Source organism: Ictalurus punctatus, chromosome 20, assembly GCF_001660625.3.
Source record: "Ictalurus punctatus breed USDA103 chromosome 20, Coco_2.0, whole genome shotgun sequence".
Taxonomy (NCBI): Eukaryota; Metazoa; Chordata; class Actinopteri; order Siluriformes; family Ictaluridae; genus Ictalurus; species Ictalurus punctatus.
The window spans coordinates 5,028,786-5,055,675 of NC_030435.2; the positions used below are offsets into that span (position 1 = coordinate 5,028,786).

The 26,890-nt window shown below is 39.0% G+C and overlaps 1 protein-coding gene across 2 annotated transcripts in view; it reads left to right on the forward strand.

Moving 5' to 3' along the window:
• Window positions 1-289: 289 nt before the first annotated feature.
• Window positions 290-26,890, forward strand: part of si:dkeyp-97b10.3 (NACHT, LRR and PYD domains-containing protein 1b allele 3) — a 35,057-nt gene continuing 8,456 nt past the window's right edge. Inside the window, exons 1-15 of one of the 2 annotated variants that reach the window (XM_017495620.3) lie at window positions 290-754; window positions 11,476-11,507; window positions 12,166-12,198; window positions 14,127-14,207; window positions 15,015-15,050; window positions 15,217-15,252; window positions 17,605-17,648; window positions 18,314-18,366; window positions 18,573-18,790; window positions 19,844-20,094; window positions 22,818-22,952; window positions 23,478-23,613; window positions 25,671-25,718; window positions 25,942-26,013; window positions 26,200-26,484. In XM_017495620.3, the coding sequence (XP_017351109.1) occupies window positions 705-754; window positions 11,476-11,507; window positions 12,166-12,198; window positions 14,127-14,207; window positions 15,015-15,050; window positions 15,217-15,252; window positions 17,605-17,648; window positions 18,314-18,366; window positions 18,573-18,790; window positions 19,844-20,094; window positions 22,818-22,952; window positions 23,478-23,613; window positions 25,671-25,718; window positions 25,942-26,013; window positions 26,200-26,484 (1,510 nt within the window). In that variant the 5' untranslated portion in view covers window positions 290-704. Of the gene's footprint in view, window positions 755-11,475; window positions 11,508-12,165; window positions 12,199-14,126; window positions 14,208-15,014; window positions 15,051-15,216; window positions 15,253-17,604; window positions 17,649-17,908; window positions 18,021-18,313; window positions 18,367-18,572; window positions 18,791-19,843; window positions 20,095-22,817; window positions 22,953-23,477; window positions 23,614-25,670; window positions 25,719-25,941; window positions 26,014-26,199; window positions 26,485-26,890 lie in introns of those variants that run through there. The other variant, XM_053673639.1, reaches the window with a different exon arrangement.

A 26,890-nucleotide genomic window follows, 5' to 3' on the forward strand; every position in this document is an offset into this window, starting at 1 on the left:
AAAACGAAACCTTTCCTTAAGCCTAACCTCAATAAACAAAAGTAAGCATTTTGTTTTTGTAACAAAAACACAACAATAACAACAAAAAGGTCAGAACTGTCAGATATTCCTATCGTTTTGAGTCTGTTTGGTCCCCACCAAGATAAAAAAACGTGCACACACACACACACGCACACACACACACACACACACACACGCACAAAAAGAGAGAGAGGTAAATCATTGGCCCAAACCAGAGAGCGGGCTTTTTTTAAGCTCCTCCCCTCTTGCTCTGCCTACATTGTTTATTCCACCGTCGTGTTGTGATGGAAACATTTCTACACTCACTCGGATTTATTCACGTGCACGCATCCTTTCTTTCTCAATAGGGGGGAGAAGTAAAAAACAAACATCCACATATCACTAATCGTATGTGTATAGACTGTATGTGGATCGGTGAAGAGAACGGCGGGTGGATGTGAGGTGTGTGTGTGTGTGTGTGGATGAGTGTATGAGTGTGTGTTACAGCCGCGGTGTGTTTGTTGTCTGCGTGCAGGTGAGAAGAGGACAGTGCGCGCGCGCTCTGCACCGCTCACACTCATCTCCTTCCTCGTTTACATAAACGTCACGCGCAGGAATCGCATCGCACGCGCAGGTGGCTCAAATTCAAGCCGGCCCTTCTGTGTGTATGTGTGTGTGTTTGTTTGTGTGCGTGTGCGTGAGCTATGGTGGCGAGCATGGCAAATTTCGGCGACACGAAAGAAGTAGAAGACGGGTAAGTGATGCTTATTTCTCAGTTCATCCCTGTTACTGTGTATTAATCCGTTCCTGGTTATAACATGGAACTATTTTGACATGCTTCTTAGCGACATGACGTCTAATCCTCCTTGTATACGCCATAACACTGTAACTGAAATGACACGCCGCTTTGAAGACCTGGTGTAAACTGAAAGTGCTGAAGATGCGCCATGATGCTTTTGTTTCCTGTGTAAACTAGTAACGCTTCCATCCTCGCTTCTGTTTAAACTGTGTCCCCAATACACAGGGTATGACTTATAATAGTGTAATAAGCCACACTCCAAGAGGGAGCCGTGTGTGTGTTATTATGGCAGTATAAAGTCCCCATGAAATCATAACTGAAGTTTTGTCGTTTTTAGTATGAATATGTTCGCCTTAATGTTATGTATAAGCTAGTGTGCTCCAAAACAATGACAAAATTCGCCTTTAGAAGATATATGCATTTAAAATGTACAGTCTCTCTCTACCACCAATATGAATCAACAATTTTGATGACATCCATCCGTCCATCCATCTATTTTCTGTACCGCTTATCTTACTGGGTTGCAGGGAGCCTGGAGCTAATCCCAGGGAGCATCGGGCACAAGGGTTGGGGTTAGGGTACCACAACCTGGACAGGGTACCAATCCATCGCAGGCCACGCAATTTTGGTGACATCAATTTTAAATCCCATTGAAATGTTAATTATCTCTTTTGAGTAAGAAACGGTGTAAAACTTTGACACATTTTGACAGATATAAACCTATATTATGTTGATTTGGTCGCCTGTCTAGATGCCTTGCAGTAGTGGGGCAGCACACTCACTGCCCCGTTTAGTTATTATTGCATTGTCGAAAATGGGATCTGCAGCAATCGCTAATAGAGGCCCGTTGGGGCAGAGGTCACGCTGCCACATGTTCGACGAAGGAGCAGTGGAGGAACAGGACAGTTAATTACAACAGGGTTGTCAGTGTTGAAATCTTTACAGCAAATAATAAGATCATGATTTTATAACAAATAATCGGAATACATTTCCACGAACAAAGGCAAAGTGTAAGTGTAGACAGACAGCAAGTCTACAATGTACAGGAGCATTTCTGTTATGATATATTGTACTATATATTGGATTATGGAGTGGATAATGTTCATAGAAAAGAAATGCGTGCACACCACGGTGACCCACGCAAAGGATGAGGAACAAGAAGAAAAAGGTTCATTTTTGGGTTGGTTGAGTGTGGTTTTGGCGGTAATTGGCTTGGAAATTTTGCTTAAACCTGGCAACCCTGGTTAATGTTATTAGCTTTTCTGAAAATAAAAGGAAAAATAAAGGAACTTCTAAAATAGCCTAAAACAAGCTACTAGACTTTATTCTGGATGTTGTATATTGTTGATTGTCAACTGCCTATTATGTGCTTTTTCTAAAAATTCATTAGACAGACTATAGCATAAGCCAACTCTAATAGCCTCTGGACGTAATTTAGTTTGAAGCTGTGTTGTTATTAATATCGTTCTGCTTCACCAAAATCTATGGCCATGAGCCACTGTTGAATAAACTGATGCTTACTAGTGATGTGTGTTTCAGACGGGAGGCAAAAATCATATTTCGCAACACTCTCAACCTTTTAAATTTAACATTTGTGCTTTAAAATAAAGTTTACATCTCTAGCCTCTTACCAAAAATCCAATACTGACATTTTGTGAATTGACGCAGAATCTCTCATGAAAGATTTGCGATGCATTAAACAGTCCCGCCAGGTTTTTGCGATCGCAGAAATGAACACAAAATCAAGGAAACTCTGCAATATTCGTAGGAGCTTGCAATTTTTCAAAATTACTGCAGATTTGGGCCAAAACACGTCATGTGACTTCATTACGACGCACATTCAGCCAAAGAGCAATCAAACGTGAGTACAGGTAAAAGTTCTCATTTACCATTTACCACGAAAGACCGTGTAAAACAATTCAAGTAGCTTTCCGCAAAAAAGGCACAAAAAACTCAGCAAATTGCATCGCAAATGTTGAAAAAAGCAAAATCAAGCATTTTTGGCCGCAACAATCACAAAAAAAGTGTTTTTCTACTCCTAGTCAAACTGCATCATTTTAAGATCATTCTTAAGTCTTAATTGCAGCTATCATATGTATAGTTTTTCTCATTGAAAAAGTAATATCTGACTGTTGTTTCATGCTGTCGCTATTTGAACTTTATATAATCCTGTTTACATTACACCTGTTCTGTTTTGCATTTGACTTGACTTTGACTCATCAGTACAAACAGTGAAGCATGGCGGTCCTTGAGTTCAGAATTCAGGAAGTGCACCAGTACTCCCTCAAACAGAGTTGGATACTATAGTCAGGTCAAGAAGATTTCATCTTTTCCATCTTTAATGCCTTCCTAATCTACTTCATAATAATGTAAAAGGACTTGAATCAGAAAAATCCAGACTGAATAGCAGATAAGTCATAAAGCAATTAGTATTGGTTTTAAACTTAGCTGTATACCACAGTCGGATACGCATACACCCGTTTGCATTGTTCCAGCTGATGTTTGGCACTGTTGTGTAAAAGTCCTTTAGTCCTTTCCACAGTTGGCAGTGTAAATTGGCAGACCAAATGTTTCTGTAAACTTCTGAATTTATTCTGCTGCTACCACCATGAGTTACATCATCAATAAAGATTAGTGAACCTGTTCAGAAGCAGCCATGCAAGCCCAAACCATGACACTACCATCACCATGTTTCACAGATCAGCTTATATGTTTTGGGTCATGAGCAGATCCTGTCTTTCGCCACACTTTGGCCTTTCCATGACCTTGCATAGAGGTTAATCTTGGTTCCAGAGCTATTGTAGCTCATTGCTGTATTTCTTTGCGAATTCCAATATGACTTTCCGATTCTTACTGCTAATGAGTGGTTTGCACCTTGTGGTATGGCCTTTATATTTCTGCTCTTGAAGTCTTCTTCGAACAGTGGATTGTGATACCTTCACCCCATCCTTGTGGAGGTTGTTGGTTATGCCACTGTATACCGCACTGTATATATACTGGTTATCCTTCAGGGTCATGGGGAACCTGGAGCTTAAGGTATGGGGCATAAGGCGGGGTACACCCTGGACAGGGTGCCAATCCATCGCAGGGCACAATCACATTCACACGCTACAGACACTTTGGACACGCCAATCAGCCTACCATGCATGTCTTTGGACTGGGGGAGGAAACCGGAGTACTCGGAGGAGACCCCAACAGCACGGGGAGAACATGCAAGCTCCATGTGAGGTGAACGTGCTAAGCCACCGTGTGTCCCTTTTGCATATAAGTTCATGACCCTAAATGAGGAAAGAGAAAAAGAGAGATTAACCAGTATATCGGACATCTCAAATGTGGAAATGGGTCAGGAGGGTTAAATAATAATAAGAAGAAGAACAGCTGAAGCAAAAACTACCCTGTATTCTATTTTTAGTCACCGAACACATCTATCTATGTAATCCCTAAACATTTTGACTAAATGACTGCAATCCTTACTGTAGGTACATTGTAGATAAAGCAGTACACAAAAACTGGTACTGCTGCATTCTTTGTGCTATGCTTACTGTCCTGTAAATGTATTTGGATATTCCCCACAGGTCTCCTTCATTGTGCTTGTAAAATAACAAACCTACTGTAGTTATCTGTAACGGAAGCTTTACACCCTTTTCATCATTCCAGCTGATATTTGATACCGATGTGTCTCTGGGTTCAATGCTTTGCCCATTTCATGTCTCCAGCTGGTTTTCTAGGGAAATACCATATTTGTAGGATTGGCTGCCGTGTGTGCAGTAGAGATCAACTCCCTCTTCTTCAAGAGCTCTGTATAGAAGAGAAGGGTCACATAAACGCCTGACTCATTTTCTCTAATGACCACAAGAGCTTGGCCTGACTCCAGCAAGCCGTCATCCTCCAGCCCTCTTTTATTGTAATAGATAGTAGTGTAAACACAGAACCTGCTAAAACAGCACTCACTAAACAGGCTAAACCTGATAACATGTCAGTGTACTGTGTAAAGCGATAATAGGAACCTAGATATGTTTTGGAAAGTAGTTGCTGTAGGTTGACCACAGAGGTGCCGATGTCTATGGTTGAGTCATAGCATTTACAACTTGTGAACCCGTGCTACAGCGATACACGTTAAAGTTAGGCTAAAAACACATGAACAAAACTCATCCGGCAGAAAAAGTCACTCACTGATGTGAAAGGCTTATTTGTTCCTGATAACATCTATTTTCGCTTTGCACCGGCTTTTTATTCGTTAAACTTTTACCTGTGAATTTGCAAACCCCATTTTGTGCGACAACAGGAAACAAGACGGTGAGGATGGAGTAGTAGTCATAATCATACGTTTTCCAGTATTTTCTTACTGATGATAAAATCTGAAATATTCTCCAGTAAATAAAACATGTACCTTTGCTGTGTGCAGCTCGATGGTATCATGTGATCAGTTCATATATGTGCTACCTAAAAAAAAGTCAGTCATCTAAATTGGTCTTGGATAAATTCCCACCCACTAGCTAGCTCTCCCCATTATAATCACAGAGCAGTGTAACACACTCAGAGGAACGTGCTATCTCTTCTACATACATGAGCTCACAGTCACGCATGATCGTCTAGTGTCACTGTGGTTGACAGGAAAGATAGAGCATGCCCCTCCCACCCTGAGCGCACAGTCATTTTTTGCTCTCTTCGGCTCCCACTTTTGTATGCCTTATTTGTCTACCTACAAATAAGTTAGACGTTCCCTCCAGGATTTTGTGATTTTGCAATTGCAGAAATTCACACGGAATCACGCAAACTCCACAATATTCTGCAGAGCGATCGGAATTATTGCAATTTTTCAAAATGAACGCAGGTATTCCGCAGATTCGGGCCAAGACGTGTCATGTGACGTGTTCAGCCAAAGCCCTGTTCGATTCACATGCGTCAAACATGGGGACAGCTAAAAGGTCTCACTTACAAGCAAACATCACTGTGAAGAAGTTTGGGCAATTGCAATTTCGCCAATAGTTTCCGCAAAAATTCGCAACAAAAAGCCTCTTGTACGGACTGGATAGAGTTTTGTACTTTTTATGTGATATACAGTAAGATTTGTGTAGTAAAATTCAGGGTTTTTTTTCACTCTGCATGGTAAGATATTCTTGCTAATAATGTTGGCATCTCTGCGACCTGAGCGCCGCACCACTGTCTCACCACAAAGTGCACACTTTTTGCATAAAATAAAAAAAAGCAACACACAAGCATGGTCGATTTCTGCTATGAGCTAAAATGGTCCTGTGGTTTTCAGTGCTTTCTCTCGAGGCCCTTCTCTTTTCTGCACCGACATGTACAAACATGCGTTTTTCACAGCCGCATTCGAAGCCCAGGCATTTTTCATGTTTTTCATACCTGCAATGCAAGCGCCCTTTGCATAGTCTATTTGTCTGATAATACTGCCGTTATTACACTTGATTTTATGTGTGGAACAGTTTTTACAACTCAGGCCAATTCAGGAGAACCCCAAACAAGTGAAAGTACTTTCATTTCCTTAAATAACATCTATTTGATAAGGACAAGATAGCATATCAGGCATATATTTCACAATTACTCTCTATCACTGTAAAACGCAAGCAGGCAGCCTAGATCAACGAGCCGTCTGTTGCTCAGCAGTGAACAGAACAGAAGGGTTAAAGCCGACCAGGCCGCAGCTGTGTGATGTGGAAGTGGGTCACAGAGGGTGAATGGTGCGAGATAGTGGACACGCCTCCATTTCCTGTTATTGTGTTTCTGCTGGTAGTGCCAAAAGTGTGCGAATGAAAGAGTGTTGAAAGAGGTGTGTTGTGTTCCGTTAGTAATTCCCTGCTGCATGCGACAGTTGATTTTATCAAAGCGACAAAAGACGTTTTTTTCCCCCTGCTTTCCACCTCCTCCACACTATTACTTTCTTTTTTTCTTCCTATTTTTTTTTTTCTTCAATTTTTTTGTCACTTTTATCCAAAGGAAAAGGAAGAATGTTGTTCAGTATGTTGACGGTGAGGCAAGTTTACACTAGAAACAAGTGCAGGATAGTTGTAGGAAGAACAGATGAACACACACACACACACACACACACACACGTTATCTTGCACAAACCAATGTGGGGAGCTGTCGACTTGTTTGGGCAGTGGGGAAAAAAAACAAAACAATGAGGCTGATGGTAAAGAAAGCAGGCTAAATATACTTTGTTAGTCTGGAAATTAATCCTCACTAGTGCATTTTAAGAATTAGTACATCCTTAAACAGTATAAGATGTATTATTTTGCACTAATTTATTTATATTTATAGTCAAACACATACACACACTAGATCGGGGTTGTATGGAGGACCACACTCTAGATGCTGACTCAGTGAAGTATTTCAATTCAGTTCCATTAAATTTTATTAGTACAGCGCTTTTAACAAAGGCCATTGTCTCAAAGCAGCTTTACAGAAACATATAAACACTGGATACAGATTTTAAGTGTGTGAATCTATCCCTATTGAGCGAGCCGGTGGCGAGGAAAAACTCCCTAAGATGACATGAGGAAGAAACCTTGAGAGGAGCCAGACTCAGACGGGAACCCGTCCTCATCTGGGTTGGGTAATTCAGAGGACCCAACCAAGCACTTGAAAGAACACTGAAGCAGAGCAGATGCAATGTATGTGCAAGAGAACTGTCCATTATTCATTGACTTCAGGTTTTTTTTTTTTTTTTAAGTGTGAGCAGATCCTCAGAGCAGGTCTGTAGCAGATCCTCTTTTGTGGCCAGTCACATGGATTTATTGCATGCATTAGGTATAGCGAGAGCTAAAGAGGCCAGAAGGGGAACGGGACTTCGATATGATGTGCGTCAACTAAAACTCGTAACTCAGAATTTCCAGCGTCCGACTAGGAAAAAAACAAAGAAAATGCAACTTGGAATTTCTACTCAGGAATAAGCTTGCACCGATAACTACATTTGTTGGACGATATATTGTTCCAGAAATAGTTTTGATCAACGATATTATTGTCGTTTTAAGACCATTTTATTCCACTGCTGTAATGATAATATCATAGCAGAATAATGCAAGTACACCTTTTCAAAGAGCAATGCACTTTTAATTCTTAAGAACTCAGTCACTGGAATTGGTACGTCAAAAATTGTTTGTTTTTTTTTGTTCTAGTGAAACTATCTTTTAAATTTAATCATGTCGTATTTATTCATTTTAGGCAATTTTACTCAGACTAAAATAGCACCGAATATTAGTTAACGGCATTTTAGTGGACAAGAAAAAGCAAAAATTATCCAAGTATTCACACATATTCAATATTAACTTAAAACATGGGTCAAGAAGAACATGTGAAAACCTGATCTCCTGAAATAATAATATTACCATGAGTACACTACTGTAGTACGGTAGACTGAACTTAGCTTCAGTATTCATTCACTGTTCAGCTTCAGCTCAGCCAGTTTATGGAAGTCAATCCCTGAAATTATTGACTGTGACTGGATTATCTGAAACACCAGACCTCTTCTTTTCACAATTTCCTCTTCAAAAAACATTGTTAGTGTATTGTTAATAACTGCGTGTACATTTTTCAACGGTCTCGCTTTAATGAAAATCGGTGCTAGTTCTTGCTGCACGACTTAAATTCGAACGCACTCAGTTTTTGCATTCGAATGTGCATTTTATCTTAAATTCGACGATATTCGAAGTTCGAATTTTCATCTGACAGCCTTAGAGCAGACGAGAGGACAGAAGCAGCACGGATTTCTAAAAAGTTAGTGACATTCATTCTTATGTAAACAAACACACATGTAAACACACGGGCGATATCGAGGTCAGGAACAATGATCGAGGTCACGTCCGTATATCGTACGATACGTCGATAGCGTGATTATCGTGACGGGCCTAATCAGGTAGGTTTTTTCGACCCTGAGTTCAGCACATGGCGTCAAATCAACAGTAAACAAAGTAGCACTTTTTGAAAGTGTATGATTTGTAGAGTACACAAGTCATGCCTACTCATTTACAATGCAAATTTCGGCATGTATGTGTAAGTAGTCTGGCGAGCAGTGACATCATCGCTATCAGGCAGGTTAGAGTAACCCGAACAGGAGGTGTGTCCAGAGGCAGTTCATTCCTCCATCGTGGAATTATAAACCTGGACAAGTCTGTACTAGTGCAGTGCTCGTATCAAGACATACCTTTCACTGACAGACTGTAGTATCAAAAATACATTATATGTTTGCTTCAGTTGTAAGATTTGACTTGCATCAATAAAGTGAAACTCCAGCGGCATTGAATTAAAGTGTAGAATTTTAGAAATTCACAGTAGCTCCACTCCTTCATTCAGCACATTCCTGTACTCTTACAGGAGAAAACAATATTCCAGCATATATTTGCATATGGATTGTGTTTGGGGAAAATGGAGCAGCCGTGTTTTTTTTGCATGTGCCGCATGACTCATACACACAAAGGAAGGCAAATTAAAGACTGCGGATCAGGAACTGCGGTTACGTTGAGGTGATGCTGAGGTAACGTGCCAACAGAATCAATGAATAATGTCGAGTTAAAAAACAGAGATTTGAAAATCCAGAATTTGAGAACTGAAAAATGGATGAGCAATCATTCATGGCTTTGAGATCTAATGCTACCGAAGACATTGAATCCCATTCACTGAATGGCCACCTGACCTTAACATAGAAAGCATAAATAGCCTACCTACCACGATGTTTAGTATTTCAGAGTTTTTTTCTGATTGTTGTGACCGAAAATGCTTGATTTATTCCCCCAAAATTTGCGATGCAACTTGCAGACGTTTTTGTGTTTGTTTGTTGTTGTTTTTTTTTTTGTGAAAAACTACTTGAATTGGCGAAATTGTACAAAATTGTTCTGCACGCTCTTTCACAGTAAATGTTTGTTGGTAAATGAGACCTTTTAGCTGCACCCGTGATTGACGGACATGAATCGAGGAGGGCTCTGGCTGAATGCGTGTCATGATGACATCACATGATGCGTCTTGCTCCAAATCTGCGGAAAATCTGCGGTGAACGTGGAAAAATCGCAAGCTCCTCCAAATATTGCAGAGTTTGCTTGATTTTGCGCTCGTTTCTGCAATCGCATAATCAGGAAATATTAGGAGGACTGGTATTTTATTGCACAATAAGGACCTCTACACTTGGACAGTATTTTCAGTGGGTGTATCAGAGTGTATACATTCTTAGTTTTGAATTGACATTTATTCACGTTTACATGATTTTTATTTCAGATGACTAACAAGCAAGGACATGAGTTAAAGTGACATGAGTGTAATGAGGAGTAAATTTCCACCAACAGATCAGAAATAAGTGCATACAGAAACCTTGGAATTACTCTGACTTTTTCCCCCCACAAAAGTTGTTAATGTTTTGTTCAGTTCAATTCAATTTTATTGGGTCACTGACTACGTTTACATCGACAGCAATAATCTAATTATTGATCTTACTCTGAGTAAGACAATATTGTCATCAAGGTGTTTACATGAGTCGCTTTTAGAATACTCCTTTCATGTTCCTGTTTTACATGTTATAGAACATAGAGCGATTAACGTCACACGTCATTACGTCCCCGCGCCACGCCGTCCGACGTTCCCTCCAGAATTTCACGTATCAACATACAGTTGGCCTTCGTTCTGGAACCGTATACAGTTTTGGGTGTTTAATTTTTAATTTTATGAACGCTTCAAGTGCAGTTAATTATTTGTCATGCTGTACGTGCAAATAAACAACTGCTTGAAGCCGTTGGCTGTGTCCCAAACCGTGTACTTACCATCTATATAGTAGCCGAAACACATGTATTTCACCTACTATATATTAGGTAAGTACGCAGTTTCGGACACAGCCGTGCTCTCTTGTTTGGCGTGAAACGGTTGAGCACTGCCGTGTGTGTACGTGTCCTGTCGCAAAATGCGGTGAAAATTCCCACACGAGGTTAATAGTGTGATTAAGGTGTGTACATGTCTGTAATACACGTCGACAATGCGAGTAAAACAGGAATACTCCACACGTCTTAATTCGGTTCGTGTTTACTTCGAGTATGACTTTAATCAGATTAAGGTAATAAAAAATTTCTGTTTACATGCTAGTTTCTTAATCAGAGTATTGGCTTAATCGGGTTAATATCGTATTATTGTTTTCCATGTAAACGTACTGAGTGTTGAACTTCAGTGACCAAATAAAAGCAGATCAGTAATCAGTTGCCGCAGTTTGCATCTCTGAAATAACCTCCGTTGAGCAAGCGCACAGTTTTAGTTTGAATAAAACCCCTACAGAGAACAACAGTCTGTCTGCCATGTGCTTGGAATAGTTCCCTGTTTTCTCAGCTCAATATTTCTCATTGGATAATGTGAATCGAGTGTGTTAGAGCAGTCAAGAATTTGTTTTATCACCGGGTCTGCCGTGAGTCTGGACAATATTAAATGTGTTTGATTTAATTCAAAATCTTCTATTGTAAATTATTAGGAATATTGGATAGTGTAAATGAAGCACATCATCTATTTCAATATTACAGAGATCTACTCGATATATACTCATTTTGCTAATATATTCTGCTTTTTACTTATGTGTCTTTTTTTTTCTTTCTTTCAGTATCCTGCCCATTTCTACTATCAGACCCATAAAGTATGTCTTTCTATCTGTCTCTCTGTCTGGTATCTCATTTTCGCATTTCTCTCTACAGAAATGGAGATATTCCCGCTTCGGACCTGAAAGGTAAGACATGCGTACATATCTCCATTCCTCCACCAGAGAGCACTACAGCCTCATTTCTCACTTCAGTCAAGCGCTTCCTGATGTCTTAGTGTTAGCTCCGTACCACTTCTACTTGTGTCAGCTGTTTGATAATTACTGCACTCTGTAGCTGTCCTTGATCTCGCTAATCATCTCTCAGGAGTGAAGCGCTGAAGCATTTTCAGAGATAATGACTTCCCTCCCTCCACAGCTGTATATCAAGCTGTTTCCCAGAGCCTGACTTTACTCTAAGGCAAAGAGAAATGTAAAAAAAATTTGGCCATCACCAGTGACGGCTGGCTGTGATATTAATCAGGAGGCTAAAATAATAGCTAAACACTATTAGACAGTAATGAAACTATTAGAGACGGCAGTAGCTAAGAAAGGACTATAGCCAGGTTCTGGCTGCTTTCATGGGGCTCATCACTGAGTATTTAAATAAATATCTCCATTGGCTCATTTTGATCCAATTATTATGACTGCAACATTTGCTATCAGGATATATGTATTATGATGAATATTATATCATAAAGCTGTGATTTTCACTTATCCAGTAGTCATATTGATATAGTCCTAATGATATGTTTGCAAGTAATTTCTGGATGGTCCATAATGGCTTATTATTTTGCTTCCAAAACAGACAATCAGACTGACAATGAGGACAACAGCTCAGGTAAAGTATACATTGCCATGTTGGTGTGTTACTTTGGTTCTTTTCTTATAGACGTAATAATTTGGATTTCCGTAAATACAATCTTTTTTGTTCACTCTACAATCACCTGTATTCACCGATTAAATGTGACTGGTCTAAACCAGTAGTGGCTCGTGACCGTGTATATTGAGGGGCAGAACGACTTTAATAATGCCATAGCCTGAAACCTCAAGTTTTTGGAGTATTTCTGTGATAGCTATTTTGAGAGTCGACAACATCCAGTCATCCAGAATCCAGTCTAGCAGCTCGTTTTAGGCGTACCTTTGTTCACCTGCGTTGGATACAGCAAGTGTGTTTCCCATATGCTAGGCACACACAGATGAGCTAATATCGTTAACCAGGGTTTCCAGGTTTAAGCAAAATTTCCATGATAACTACATCTCAAAATGTACATACAAGACCTGAAACTAGCCGAAAAACAAAATCAGGATTTGGAAAAGGGAAACAAACCTTTCTTCTTACTATCATCCTTTCTGTGGAAATCAAGTCGATGTTGACCGATAGTGGATTTTACCGATACCGATAACTAAGTATCTGCCGATAGTCGATTAATTGACTGATAGTTTTTATACTGAATAAAAACATAACACTGAAAGTGTCACGTAAACAAAGATGAAGACGGAGTGTTTTATTTCAGAGAGGCAGGCAGACGAATCCAAATCGCAGTCAATAAACAGGCACAGGGTCGGGCGATCGGCAAACAAACATAAACTAGGCTTAGACAAGACTCGAGAAACGTGAGGACAAAACAGGATCAAAACCATGAAATGAGAAGCAGAGATCAAAGGTATGGTACAGGTCTGGCGGAAAACACAGAAACATACAATACTTCGCCCTGAACAAAGACACACAGGGTTGTAATTATACGAACTAATCAACGGGCATAACACAGAACATCTGAGACACATTAGGGAACAACCAATTAGGTTACAGGGGCGGAGACAGGACAGAAATCAAAACAAACACACCTGTAACAGTAAACAGTCAATGAAATCCAGTTCATACGCACCGAATGCTCCGGCACAGCACGAGGGGACGTCCGGGACGCAAAGTCAACTTTGTTGCGAAAATATACCTTTCCGACTGTACTACAAAAATGTACTGTACTTTTTCAAAGTGAAATAAATATATAAATATTTAGATAAGTTAACTATTGATAAATATTAAAGTAAATAAAAGATATACATCCCAGCTGCACCAAAAAGTAACACTCCAAATAACAAGTACAGACATCCAAAATGAATTAAAAAACACTTCAAATAACACAGGAAAATATGTCAGTGCTACTGTAGTGTACTGTACAGCGTACAGTAGAATGACAGCGGACCCTTCTCAGCCGATCAATCCGTCGACCTCTAAAAACAATGATGATATATGATATACCTCTAAAAACATTTCTGATATACGAACATTATCCACTCCATTATACTGCTTTGACTCTAAAAATGTTTAAGAAATGGTATATAATAGACACACTGTATACACTTATACTTAGCTTCTTTTCTTTTTTTATTGTGGAAACTGATTTGGTCTAGCAACCATGACCCTGAGAGCAGTTTTATTAATGGCTCTTCCTGCTGCTCGCCCTTCAATAAAAGTGTAGAGAGAGCAATTAGTCCTTGTTGCAGTTCCCATATCTGACCACTAGGTGCAGTAATAACTCCACGGAACTTAACGTGAGCGATCAATCTATAGAAGAGTTCTCTGCCCCCCATGTCGCTATGGATGAGCCTGCTCTAAACTCTGTCTAAAACATTCATGAGCTAAACAAACCTTAGTGATCAGTGCATTTATGGCATTATTAATGCATTATCTAGCATTTTAAATGAACTAGATCAATGCTTCAAACTATCTATGCGTTGTAACGCCTTTGTTCTTCTTGCATTTAGAAAGTGCAGAATCATCATCAGAAGAGAGCGCAGATGAAGAAGAGGAGGAAGAAGAAGAAGAGGCAAATGAAGGGGATCCAGGTTAGGATATACTCAGTCTTTTCAGTGTAGTTATTTGTTCCTGCATTGCTTGTTTATTACTCTCTCTGTCTACAGTCTAAGGGAAGCATTCGCACCCCCTATTATTAAAGAGCGACACTTTTATCCATTTATATCGTTCATCCTCAGGACTTTCCTGTGGTTGAAAATGTCCAGTTACAGCTTTACGTCTGACTTACAAAGAACTGATCCTGGAGACTCCTTACGAAAGTGCGGAATAAACATCTCCTTAGAGAAAACTTCACCATATCAATAATTATATGTCTTCTATGTTACGTAACAACACGTTTTTCTGTTCATTACTAAGCAGATTTTTTTGTGATTGTCGCCGCCAAAAATGCTCGATTGTGCAAGGCTTTTTTTTCAAAATTTGCAAAATCCCGTAGGGGCTGGTGTATGTCTGTGAATGAGTTACTACTACAGAAACAAAGAGTACTATAGAATCAAGCATTCAGCAGCTCTGTGGTATAATATAGCTTATTAAAGTCATTTAGTTTTAATTTAGTGTAGTCAGTATTGCACATTTCACTTTAATGTAACGGACGTTTTTATTAATCTGAGTTGTTTTTCTGAGTTGAGTCTTTCCCAGTAAAACTACACAGTAAGTTAAGAAGCAAGGCACCACTGGGTTTTGACCCCATGATCTTCTGTTCACTAAACAGAAACTTAAACCAATTAAACCACAGCACCTTATGATGGCTTGCTGAACAAACAGTTTGTATTTCTATATCTATTATCACCACTTAAACCTTTCCTGAACTCTATATGACACATTTCTTGTTCTAACAGAAAACGTGGAATCATACGCTGAAGGAGTCACTGCCGGTAAGAATCAAACGATCTTAACCTTTTTTCCGCTTTTTATGCTCGTGTATACAGGAGAACGACCGTGAGACCTTTTCTTTTCTGGAAGTACTGTCACAGATAATAAATCACATGTCCCTGTTTTGTGATTCATCTCAGTGAGGGTTCGCTGTGCTTTTTGTTTCAGACTCACAAACAGAGACTAGACCAGACAGGAGGAATGGTAATTTCTTTTTCTTGCTTGACTGCATCTCCTTATGAAAACAATTGTTATGAAGGAATAGAAACTGAGCAGATGAAATTGTTCAAAAATTGTGAAAGTTCACAGTGCTGCCGCATAAGTAACAGCTGTATAAGCATGTTGTTGTAAATTGTGATTTTCAAATAACGCTCACAGGCACTGCATGCACCGGTACACAGTCGTGTATAAGAAATTGTCCTTTACTGTCGTTTTAATAGTCAAACCATATACTGACGTGATCATGTTCCAGCCAATAGGAGCAGAGAGCGAAATCTGAATGCTAGCCTTTATGTTTGAGATTGTCTAATATTTTATACTTTATTTATTTTATAACTATTTAAATCCATTGTAACTGCATGAAGCTGCAGCAACTAATCAACAAAATCGGTAATAAAAATACTCGACAACGAATTCTCATTATGAGTTAGTTGGACGGTGCTATGAGACACTTTGGGGCTCTCGAACGCACTTCAATTAGACTAAAACACACTTGTTTTGTGAAATGGTGGAGCAGGTACAGTACACTGAACTGTTGGTGTCATGACTTGGTGTTTTTATGTGAGTAATACTGCATTTTCAAATCACTGTTTATGATCAAACTGAGAAACAGTGGAAACACAATGTACCTGGTTGAGTTATGCTTATTAGCCAGATTGTACAATCCCTCCAGGATTTTGCGATCGCAGAAAGGAATGCAAAATCAAGGAAACTATATTCGCAATATTCGCAGGAGCTTTTCCCACAGGTTTGGGCCAAGACACGTCATGTCACGTCATCACAACACTCATTCAGTCAAAGCCCCCTTCGATTCATGCAGGTCGAACATGACTACAGCTAAAACATCTCGTTTAGCAACAAACATCACTGTGAAAAACAATTTCGTGCAGTTGCGGTTTCGCCAATTCAAGTAGTTTTCCCAAATTTTTTAAAAAGGCGCAGCAAAATCTATCATTTTTGGCCGCAACAATTAAAAAAAAAATCTCTGCAAAATCCTGTGCAGACCGATTGTACTTAGTTCTCCTAGCTTATCCATTTTTCTAACTGTATCACATATTTATTGTTGTGTTTGTCTGTTTTTTGTTTCTACCCTGTCGTAAAAACTTATCTCATGCTATTTTGGCCAAAAGGTCGGTAAGATTTTATGACACCTCGAGATGTTGAAAATGAACCTGGTCTCAAATCAGTTTGTGCTATATAATTATATTAGACGATTATATGATATTACTAAACCGGGAGCTCCGCAAAATACGCTAGAGAGTAAAGAGTCAATGTTTAGATGTATTGCATTATGGGTATTTTAGTTTGGGATGCAGAGAGACTCTATCTGTGGAAGTAAAACCAACTGGAATAAATGCCATTCATTCAGCACCACGCTCTTCTGACTCATCGTTGCGAAGGGAAACGTCCTGAAAATATGGAAATTACCCCAGAAAGTTTAGCTTGCTCCGGCCCCAGAGCTCTCTGAGAACAGAGAAGCCTACCGACCATGGTCAGGTCAGAAAAAGTAACACTAATACACTAATAAATATGTTCTTGCTCAAAAATACGCCCAAACAGTCTTTACCTCATCAATAAAACTGGTCGATGACATGTGAATCCGGATCGATTTGAGCGGGTGTTTTGAACGCTCTGATATTAATAGGCACTTAATGGAAGACCCACACCCCTTTACCCAATATGCTGAGATGCTCGCTTTCTGTCAAACATTATTATCACAGCTGATTATATTAATATTATATGCCTCCTCTAGGATCCTTAAACCAGAAATTTCAGAAATCTTTCTTTTTGAGGCTAGCGGTTCTGGATGATTAAATTGTTTATGATGGTATGGAAAAAAATGTAAATCACAATCAGGGGAAGAAAAAAAATCAATAGCGCACAAGCCTCGTCTCAAATGAATGAATAGTCTACGAGGCGAGCGTCATGAAGCATGTACGTTATGCAGTGTTGGGCAGCGAAACAAAGCTGAATCAAATAGCTCGTAAGCAATATCTTTTTAATAAACGCGACATTGTTTAATTTTCTTATCGGACACAATATATATTTTAATATACCATGTCCTGTGTGTCGTCAAGTTGCCATCCTGCTTTCAATTGACGTCAAAGTCGATTCAACGCTCAGAAAAGAGTCGATTCGCTGATTCCAGGCACTAGAAAAAGAATCATTCAAAGCTTTGGAGTCTTTGGTTGGTTAATATCAACCCAGTGCTTACAGAGCAGAGGCCTGACTGAAGGTGTACGAAAAAAACAGGGCTTAAATTTAGTGCAAAGTCATCAGCTCAAAGACAATGCTGTTGTGTGCTCTTGATCATGCTTTGTACTGTTATGTTTTTAGGAGACCACATGAAGCCATTCTGTGAAAAATGTAACATTGTTCAGGTGAGTGTGCTTGGATGTTATTTGACCTTCACACCCACATGTGGGTCATGCCACAAAGTCAGAAGCGCACAAATGTATAGAATATCTTTGTATGCTGTAGCATTACAATTTCCCTTCACTGGAGCTAAGAGGTCCAAACCTGTTCCAGAATGACAATGCACCTGCGCACAAAGCGAGCTCCAGGAGCACATGGTGTGCCAAGTTTGATACGGAAGAACTCAAGTGTGCCGACTGAACCCCAGACCTCCTCACCCAACATCAGTGCCTGACGTTACTAATACTCTTGTGGCTGAATGAACACTAATCCCCACAGCCATGCTCCAAAATCTTGAAAGCCTTCCCAGAAGAATGGAGATCATTATAGCAGCAAAGGTGGGAACAAGTGGGGAAAGTGGCATGGGATGTTCAACACACATATGGTTGTGATGATCAGGTGTCCACAAACATTTTGGCTATATAGTGTACGGTCTTAGATAACAAAGTCGGCTTCCAATGAATCAAATTTTGGGTTTGCAGATAAAACATTTCGATAAACTTTACATCCCTTCCTAATTTGTGTGTATATATATATATATATATATATATAGAGAGAGAGAGAGAGCATATTTAGAGCATGTTCTGGAAAGTTGTTTGTGCTTTTAAAGCAGTATTTGTTTCACATACAGAGACCAGTCTACCAGCTTGTCACACCAAAAGAAATCTGCGAAAATCGATGGCAGTAAGTCAAAGAACAACTTGTTTCTCTTTCTATCGTGTGCTGTTATTTTTAAATCTTGTAAAGAAACATCCTTATTTTTTATATGTACTAATTAGGTTCAGTCCTAGCATTATAAGAATGATCAGGGAAATATGCATTGTATAAGTACGCCTTTAATTCTACTCTAATTACGGTTTCAGTTTAAAGCTGATTGTATTTTGTGCCAGGTTGACACTAGAGGACGAGGGAGTGTACGAGTGCTCGGAGACAGGGCTGGTGTTTGAGGTGTCTCAGAGGGTCCAGATCCGCTACCGTGTCCTTTCCTGGAGCAAGTTCGGCGCTTTCCTGAGTGACTCGTGGAGGTTTGCCGGGCCCATTTTCGACGTGGACTGTGATTCTTCCATCCTCAAGTCCATCCAGTTTCCTCATTCACTCTGTCTGGCAGGTACAGTGACACTATTCACAGTAAGCTACAGTCTACTGTTCATTCTACACTGACATTCATTTAGCAGAAATTTAAAATAGGTACAGTCACGCAAATCTGTGTGATATGAGTTGTTTCAGGAAGAGTAAAAATACACTGAAGGTCTGCACTAAATCATGATCTTGTTCTCTAAACTGTGACGCCAAATACTAACCTGATACGTAACAAACATAGATCAATATTATTTGAGGAATAAAACACTATGAGGTGTGCTATTATAGGAAAATAATCACAGGGTGGTGTGATGCAGGTGATGCAACCCTGAAGTTCTTATTATTTTGCAATAATATGTCCCAAGGTGTTTTATTTCTTTTATGAATAATATGAAAATAATGCATTTCGTTAAAGAGCGCATTTTAAAAAACACATTTATTAGGTATACAAGTCCCTATGTATGAGCTGTTACTATAGAAACAATAAGATATTAGAACGAGGAGCGCATTAATATTAACCTATCGTTCATGTCATAGCCAGAACTGTGCTGTTATATGAAAATCCTTCTGACCAATCGGATTCAAGCATTCAACCGCACTGTGGTTTTTAAGTGTATTTATTCCTTAAAGAATGGCATCATATATTTGATCCATTTTTAATTATATGTAATGTTGTGGAACATCAACGAAACAGGTTAGTTCCTGTTATCGCTTATGTTACAGTAGCTATAGTCTTTCCCTCACCAAAAAAATACAGCTTTCACTATAAATGTTTTTAAAACAATCTCATCGAAAACTTCATCATACCATATCAGCTATTACATGTTTGCTTGTCAGGTAACAGTACCATTTTGAATCCATGTATTATTAGCCTTAGATCACATCATACGTGTCCCTTATTATAGAAACAATAGCGTTAATATAATATTAATATAATATAATACATAGAACGAGCACAGCTATATTACAGTTTTATCAAATCAACACCTTCTGACAAAGATTTGAGAATTCATAATTCATTCAAATTTGCAAGCAGGTGTTCTGTCTGTGTAAGCTTTTAACGTTCTTGTTCTATGCACAGATCAGGACAACGAGGTGAAATTCAGTGTCCTGCACGTGAAGAACCACAAGGGCCTCATCGAGCCTTCAGTTGATCACTCGCGCAGTCATATAAAGTGGAATGTGTCGTCTCTGTCTCCGGTGGGGCCGGTCGTACAGACGTCTAAGCCAGCCGAGCACCACGGTGTTGTCCAGGTCTATAAGGAAGTGGGCCAGCAGGACTCGTACTCCTTCAGGGTCTACCTCGCTACCAACAACGACTCTGACATCGCTGTGAGAACCTTTTTTTTTTTTTTGTTCAACACTAATAACTGTGCAGAATTCAGTACCTGATGTTCCAAATCAATTGTTTACATTTCAACACTTTTGTGCAAAGAAGGTACTGGGAGCATCATACTGGTAACACTTGCTGTATTCATAATGCATTATAAATGCATTTACAGTACAACATGTTGTATAGCCTTATAGTGTACCTTATAGTGCTTAACACAAGTGTACACTCTGATTACTTATAGAGTTTTATAGTTTCATGCATAACACTTTTTAAAGCATCAGAATATAATGTTCTTAATAATTATAATATTTATATGGGCTATTACACAGGCTCTGCATTATGACTTGAAGTACAGATATTATCTCAGAGTCTGCGTTATGCTGCATTATATCATTTTATGAACAGGTATTATAATGTTAAATTCTTGATTCTGATTGGTCAGAAGGATGAATTTCCTATAAAAGCAGGCCTGAGAATAGTGTCGGCTGCACATTATTCTTTCTTACTTAACGTACGCGGATACTTTTATGGCAGACTCGCCACAGAAATGGACTAAAACGTGTAGCTGTCGTTATAGTGACGTTTTCTGTAGAGATGTTTGTTTATAATTTATGGAAGGAGTCTCCAGTGTCAGCACTTTGTAGGAAAAGCTGTAACTTGTAAGCTGGAATATAGCAGATGTATACCAGGATCTAACGTGTTTTTAGACATTCCACAACATTAACTATAAACAGATAAAAATTATGTTCATTAATAAAAATAAAAAATTATTTAAAAAATTGAAATGAAACACTTCGGGACATCACACCACCCCATAGTTGATTATCTTCCTGTAACAGCATGCCACGTACCATTTTACTCTTTACTTGTGTGACCTGATATGCTTTATAAAATGTTATTCTTATGAGCATTTATACAGGCTTAGTCCAAGCATGATAAGGTATTATGCATACTATATAATGTTATACATTTATTTATAAAGCAGTAATGAATATAATGAATACAGGATTCGTAAGGTATGTTACTGTTGCACATAATGAATTAATAACTCTGTCATTAAGTAACAGTCCAGGAGGTTGTAGTATAAATACTGTAGGGTAAGAGGCTTTTTTTTTTTTTTTGGTGAATATCAGTTTGAAATCTTTAATTATTTTTCTACATTCCATTTACGTTTACTGTAAGCGTCACATAATCCTGAAGCAGTGATGAAATGGTGTGAGTAGGAACTAGTCATTAATGCACTGGCAGTTTTAGATCCGCTTTTAGAGCTGAGTTGAGTGTGTGCGCGTGTATGCCTGTGTGGGTGTGCGTGGGTGTGATCTGCACCAGACATGTGGAAGACGTGTTACTATGTGTGTGTGTGTGTGTGTGTGTGTGTGTGTGTGTGTGTTTTTTTTGTTAGTTTTTTACATCAGTCTGGGATGATTTTCAAGCAGGAATTTACAGGAAGTGTGTGTGTGTGTGTGTGTGTGTGTGTGTGTGTGTGTGGGAGAGAGAGAGAGAGAGAGAGAGTAACATGTTTCACTTATGAATTCTGGTCAAAAGTAGAAGCAATTAAAACAGAATAAATACTAATAACAATAATAATCATCAGCATCATCATAATAAACTAGCTTAAGCATTTTAGTAGCATAATCAGGTAGTGTAGATTAAAGATAATAAAATATGATATAAGGTAAAGATAATCAAATATGGAAAAATACAACAAAAGGAAAGTATGCAGATCACGTGGTTTTTAGATTTTCTTTATTTGAGTAAATAAAAGTCCTCTTATAAAAATCCAAATTTCCAAAAGCACTCTCACACTTTGAGCTGAGTCAGAATTTCGCCCTAGATTCAAGTGAACTACTGAGATGATGCTGTCAAGTACTTATTATATATCACACATTCATCCATTCTCCCAGTATGACGCGTCACACTTCATGAATAAATATGCCAAAATGATTGTGTACAGTTTAGCTTGCGGGTAAACTCGTCTGATTATCATAAGCCCTGTAAAACCAGTAGGTCAATCCGGTGTGAAACTCACATATGTGTATGTGGGTTTTTTTGTTTGTTTGTTTTTTTTTAACGTCTACATCAGTCTGGGGTGGTGCAGACAAGTTGTGGTCACTGTGTCATTGTCACTGTGTCATAATGCCTTACTTCAAAACACGTCTTTAGTAAGAACAAAAAGAATCTGTGGGTGTATTGATAAAATCATGAATTACAGCTCTCCTTCTCCCGTGTCCTGTTGTCTTAGAAATAAGGTAGAGCTCGTGGAGCTTGACTGATTTAAAAGGGAAATTAGCTTGTCACGGCAAATAAAGCACTTTTGTCATTTTATAGCAGCTATAAAGGGTTGTTCCCTCAGCAGACTGTCATTCCAGTTACAGCTTTATCTCTGATGGTTACTGATCACTGACACTGGAGACTCCTTCCAGAACATGCTAAAGAAACTAAATTCTCCTCAAAGAATTTTTTTTTTTTATTATTTATGTGGCGCATCCGACATATCCCTGTGTACGTCGTTACTATAGAAACAGTAATGTATTAGAGCGAGCACATTAGTATAAGCCCGTGATTTTCCCTACAGCCACGACTACTGTCAGAGCCGCTGTTATAAAAAGTTCAGCAAGATATTCAACATCTCTGTGGTTAGTTATTATAATACTGTATATGTTTGTTTTCTTTTTAGATCTAAGCTTTAGAGAATTTCACTCTTTTTTTTTTCTCCTCACAGGACATTAGAAAAGAGGTAAGGACGGCAAAGAAAAAGTACATGAAGATCGAGAAGCCGCCTCAGTGCCAGAAGCTGCTGGAGGAGAACAGGAAGTACCGTCTGATCAGTGAGCCCCAGGGGGACATCACACCTGAGGTGAGTCAATGATTTTGTCATGCCAGCTCTAGACATTTGGAGGCCCTGGGCCAAATTCATGTTGGAGTCCCTCCCTGCACCCCTCCTATGACAACATGTTTTTCCCATTACTTTAAAACGTCCCATTACTTTTCTCAAGTCAGTTTATTATAATTTAATTGGAGATCACTCATAAAGCCACACTGACTTAAAATTTTAAGGCAGCCAGGATTTTAAAAAAATAATAATTTAGCGGTAATTTGTTCAGTAATTTATTTACATTAACACACCCACCTACTATTTGGGATAACGAACAGTTTTTCCTACTCTATATGGTAAAATGGAACAAACAAACAAAAAAGACGACATTACATTGCCAACAAATAATTACACATGAACACTTCCTGGGAATCACTTCAGTAAATGAACATTGGTGCCTTTATCGTTTTTTCCTAGCTGGGTATGGACAGGATTTCCCCCTCCTACTGAACCAATATAGACTATAAATATAATTTTTGGTAACTCATCGTTTTTCCGTTTCTGCAGAACATCCAGTTCACGCTGGCTGTGGTGAAGATTAAGGGTTACTTCGAGGCATTCTTCGAACAGCGTCCTCCTTTCAGGCTCTCACTAATTGAAGCAGAGTCGGAGCAAAGCGTGTGGTCCGCTACCATTCGAGAAGGTATGGGCAACAACAAAATTCCTCATCTGAGGGTCCGCATACCAGGACCAGTTCTAACATACCTTACTGCAAGTAGGACTTTTCAGTCAGACTGCACCTGCTCTTTAATAATTTAATAGTAGCAAGAAGATTAGGAAATTAGGTAGGTTCAGCAAACAGAAACAAAATCTGTAAAGTTGTTGACCTAAATTTTAAACAATGTCAATATTTATGCTGGAAAAGTTCCTCATATTTAGAGTCAGGGTTACACAAGTAATTAGATTGATTTTTTTTTTCGAAGCCCCATTCAGATGATTAAAATGAAAATTAAACACACATTAAAATGTGTGTAGGTCACACCTCCAAGGTTGACAGATTTTTCTCTACATATGTTTTGTTTTTGTTTTGTTTTTTTGTTGCAGAGGCTAGACCACTCTACTAAAACCTTTAAACACAAGCGCTTGCTTTTCAGCCTAGAAATTTTGTGGGATAAAAATAAAGAATGAAGCCTTCTTTGCTGTCAAATATGATAGAATATAACACCAAAACTATCATTAAAAAATTACAAATAAAAAAGGCTAATATGAATGAGGAGATGAAAAGTCGAATAGTCTAGTCGCTGCATGAATAGTGCTAGTTGTAATTATCACCACAGGAAATTTGATTTATTTAACAATTATGGTTTCCACCATCAATATTTGGCAGCTTATAAAACACGCACTCCCTGTTATGTAGCATTTTATTTTAATTACAGCACACTCTGATAGATATTTCTGCACACTTATAATTTGCTGTTTTGAGTTACTGAATTAAAGGATAAACTGTCTGAGATAAGCAATGTCTAATTAAGATGCTGTCTAATCCGATATCCGACCTCTACAAAACTCTTGTCCTGGACTTATATACACTATACTATCCTATTAATTCATTATACAACATTTAGTTCTGGTCCACTAATTTGATTGGTCAAGCAGCATTCCTTGAGTGTTGATATTTAGTATAACAGCACTGGTACATTTCACCTTGCAGGTCAGAACCGTGTGAGACCTGCCATTTTAGGCAAACTCCCACACCACACATGCAACTCTCTGATTAGTGCTTTAAGTCTGTATTTACATCTGAGGTCTGAATACCAGTATTGGCAATTACTGTATTAAATCACTACATGCATGTAATTCCACTCTGAATATGGCCCTATATGAGTGTTATGATTCAGTACTGAGGATTTGTGGCACCTTAGTGGCATGAAAATCTCATTGTTGATAGAGACTTGTCACGACCCAGTCTAGGTCGAGCCGCACAGAGTAACCAGCTCGCGTTTCAAAGGGAAAGACCTCAAAATAAGGGAAGCCAGGAACGAAAGACACAAATAGATTTCAATGAAGTTGTGGTATATTGTACGAATCAGAAAGTGTATATATAACTGTACATAGAACACAACACCAGGCGTGTCTTCAGGGTAAGCCAATGCCAAAAAATAATAAAAGAACTCTTGGTGTAGAGAGCTTTTTTACCTAAATGAAAAACAACAAAAATACAAAATGTACTTCTTTAACTCCTTAATCCAAAAACAGAGACAAAAAGGACCCCAGTCCCAAAAGAAATGGCAGCCACACCCCTACTGCCGGTAAACCGAGTGAAACATATATACAGTGGTGAATGTATACACATCAACAGGTACAAGGATAACCAAACAAGCAAAAGTCAGAACCAGAACAGCAGTCAGAACAAAGAATACTATACCCACAAGGGCAAGCAACACGAACCAGACACAATGTCCTAACACCAAATCACAGGTCACAAATCACCTCCAACATCCTCCACTCTCGCGTCTCCTCGTCCTTTTTAAATATGGTTGCCATTTAGTGATGTCACATCGTGGGAGGCGGGAGCAAGTCAGGCTAGGGCAGGCTGGGAACTCTGGGAGGGAGTTCGGACCTGCACACAATACACACAAAACAAGACTTCCCATCCCAAAGACTAGCAGGTTGTAACACACTAAACTGTGCACTATTTTAGAACTAATGCATGCCATTTCAGGTTTTGGTGAGATAACTCGGCTGTGCGTTCTGTTATAGGTGACTGTGTGGAGAATACTGTTGAAAAAAACCGAAGCCGATCATGCAGTAAGTGCAGATGGTGTTGTGGCGCTTTTTGCTCTTTTATAAATTTGATGGTACTGGGCCTTGTTTATAACCCAAACATTTCAGTCAGCGACAGCACTAAACAACTGCAATGATATATGAAGTAACTGTTCTATTAAGTGTAGGTATAGTATAGCTGAGGGTGTGCATATATAATAATTATAAGTGAGAATGGACTAACATCCTTTTGGGATTTTCATGAAAGGTCGGAAGCGAAACTCCAGCATGTCGGACGTGGAGCTGACCAGTAAGAGACCTCGGTGGTCTGATGAATCAGGTGATGATTTAATGCTTGTTTGTTAATTCATTTTCAGTTCCTGGTAATTCCTTATCATGAATTGTGTCTTATTGTGGAGTTGAGCGAGGGCTTTTTTAAAAAAAAATTATTTATAGTCCAATTCCTTTTCTCTGACTTTTGCATGAATTGCTGAATCGCTTCATCTTTATTTTTTTTCCCACGCAGTCTGTGTGAGCACCAAAGAGGCAGACATGAGCGATAAGCAACTGATGCAGGTGGCCAAATGCATAGGAAAGGAGTGGAAATGTGTTGGCATCTCCTACCTGGAGCTGACCAAACAAGACATGGAGGACATTGAGATAGCAACTAAGGGGGGCCAGGTCATGATGAATTTCCACATGCTGGATCGCTGGAGGAGCCGGCAGTCTAAGGGAGAGGCCGGAGTCATGCAGCTCTATGAGGCACTGAACCAGGAAGATGTGCCCAGAGAGGTCATCGACAGACTGGACGGTGAGTGTGTACATGACTGATCCTCACCAATGATAGATCCTAGCCTCTCACAGGCACACTCTCATACAATATGCAGTACACACACACACACACACACACACACACACATACACTAATGGTAGGAGGCTTTAAGATAAAAATGTGTTTTCAGTTTTAACATTTGTATACACATGAAATAGTTTTACTGTAAATATCTGAATTTATACACTTTTTTAAACAATTCTATTATACATGTCCCAGCCTCAGTCACATCCTTCATTTTATATATGAACATAATGTCGCATCTGTAAATATCGATAAAAATCTTGCTTTTCTAATGAGTGTTTCTCTTTTAGTGTTTCAAAACCGGGCAGTGTGCCACCTTTTATTATATTGCTTAAAACTGTTATTCCGTTTGCTGTCCAGT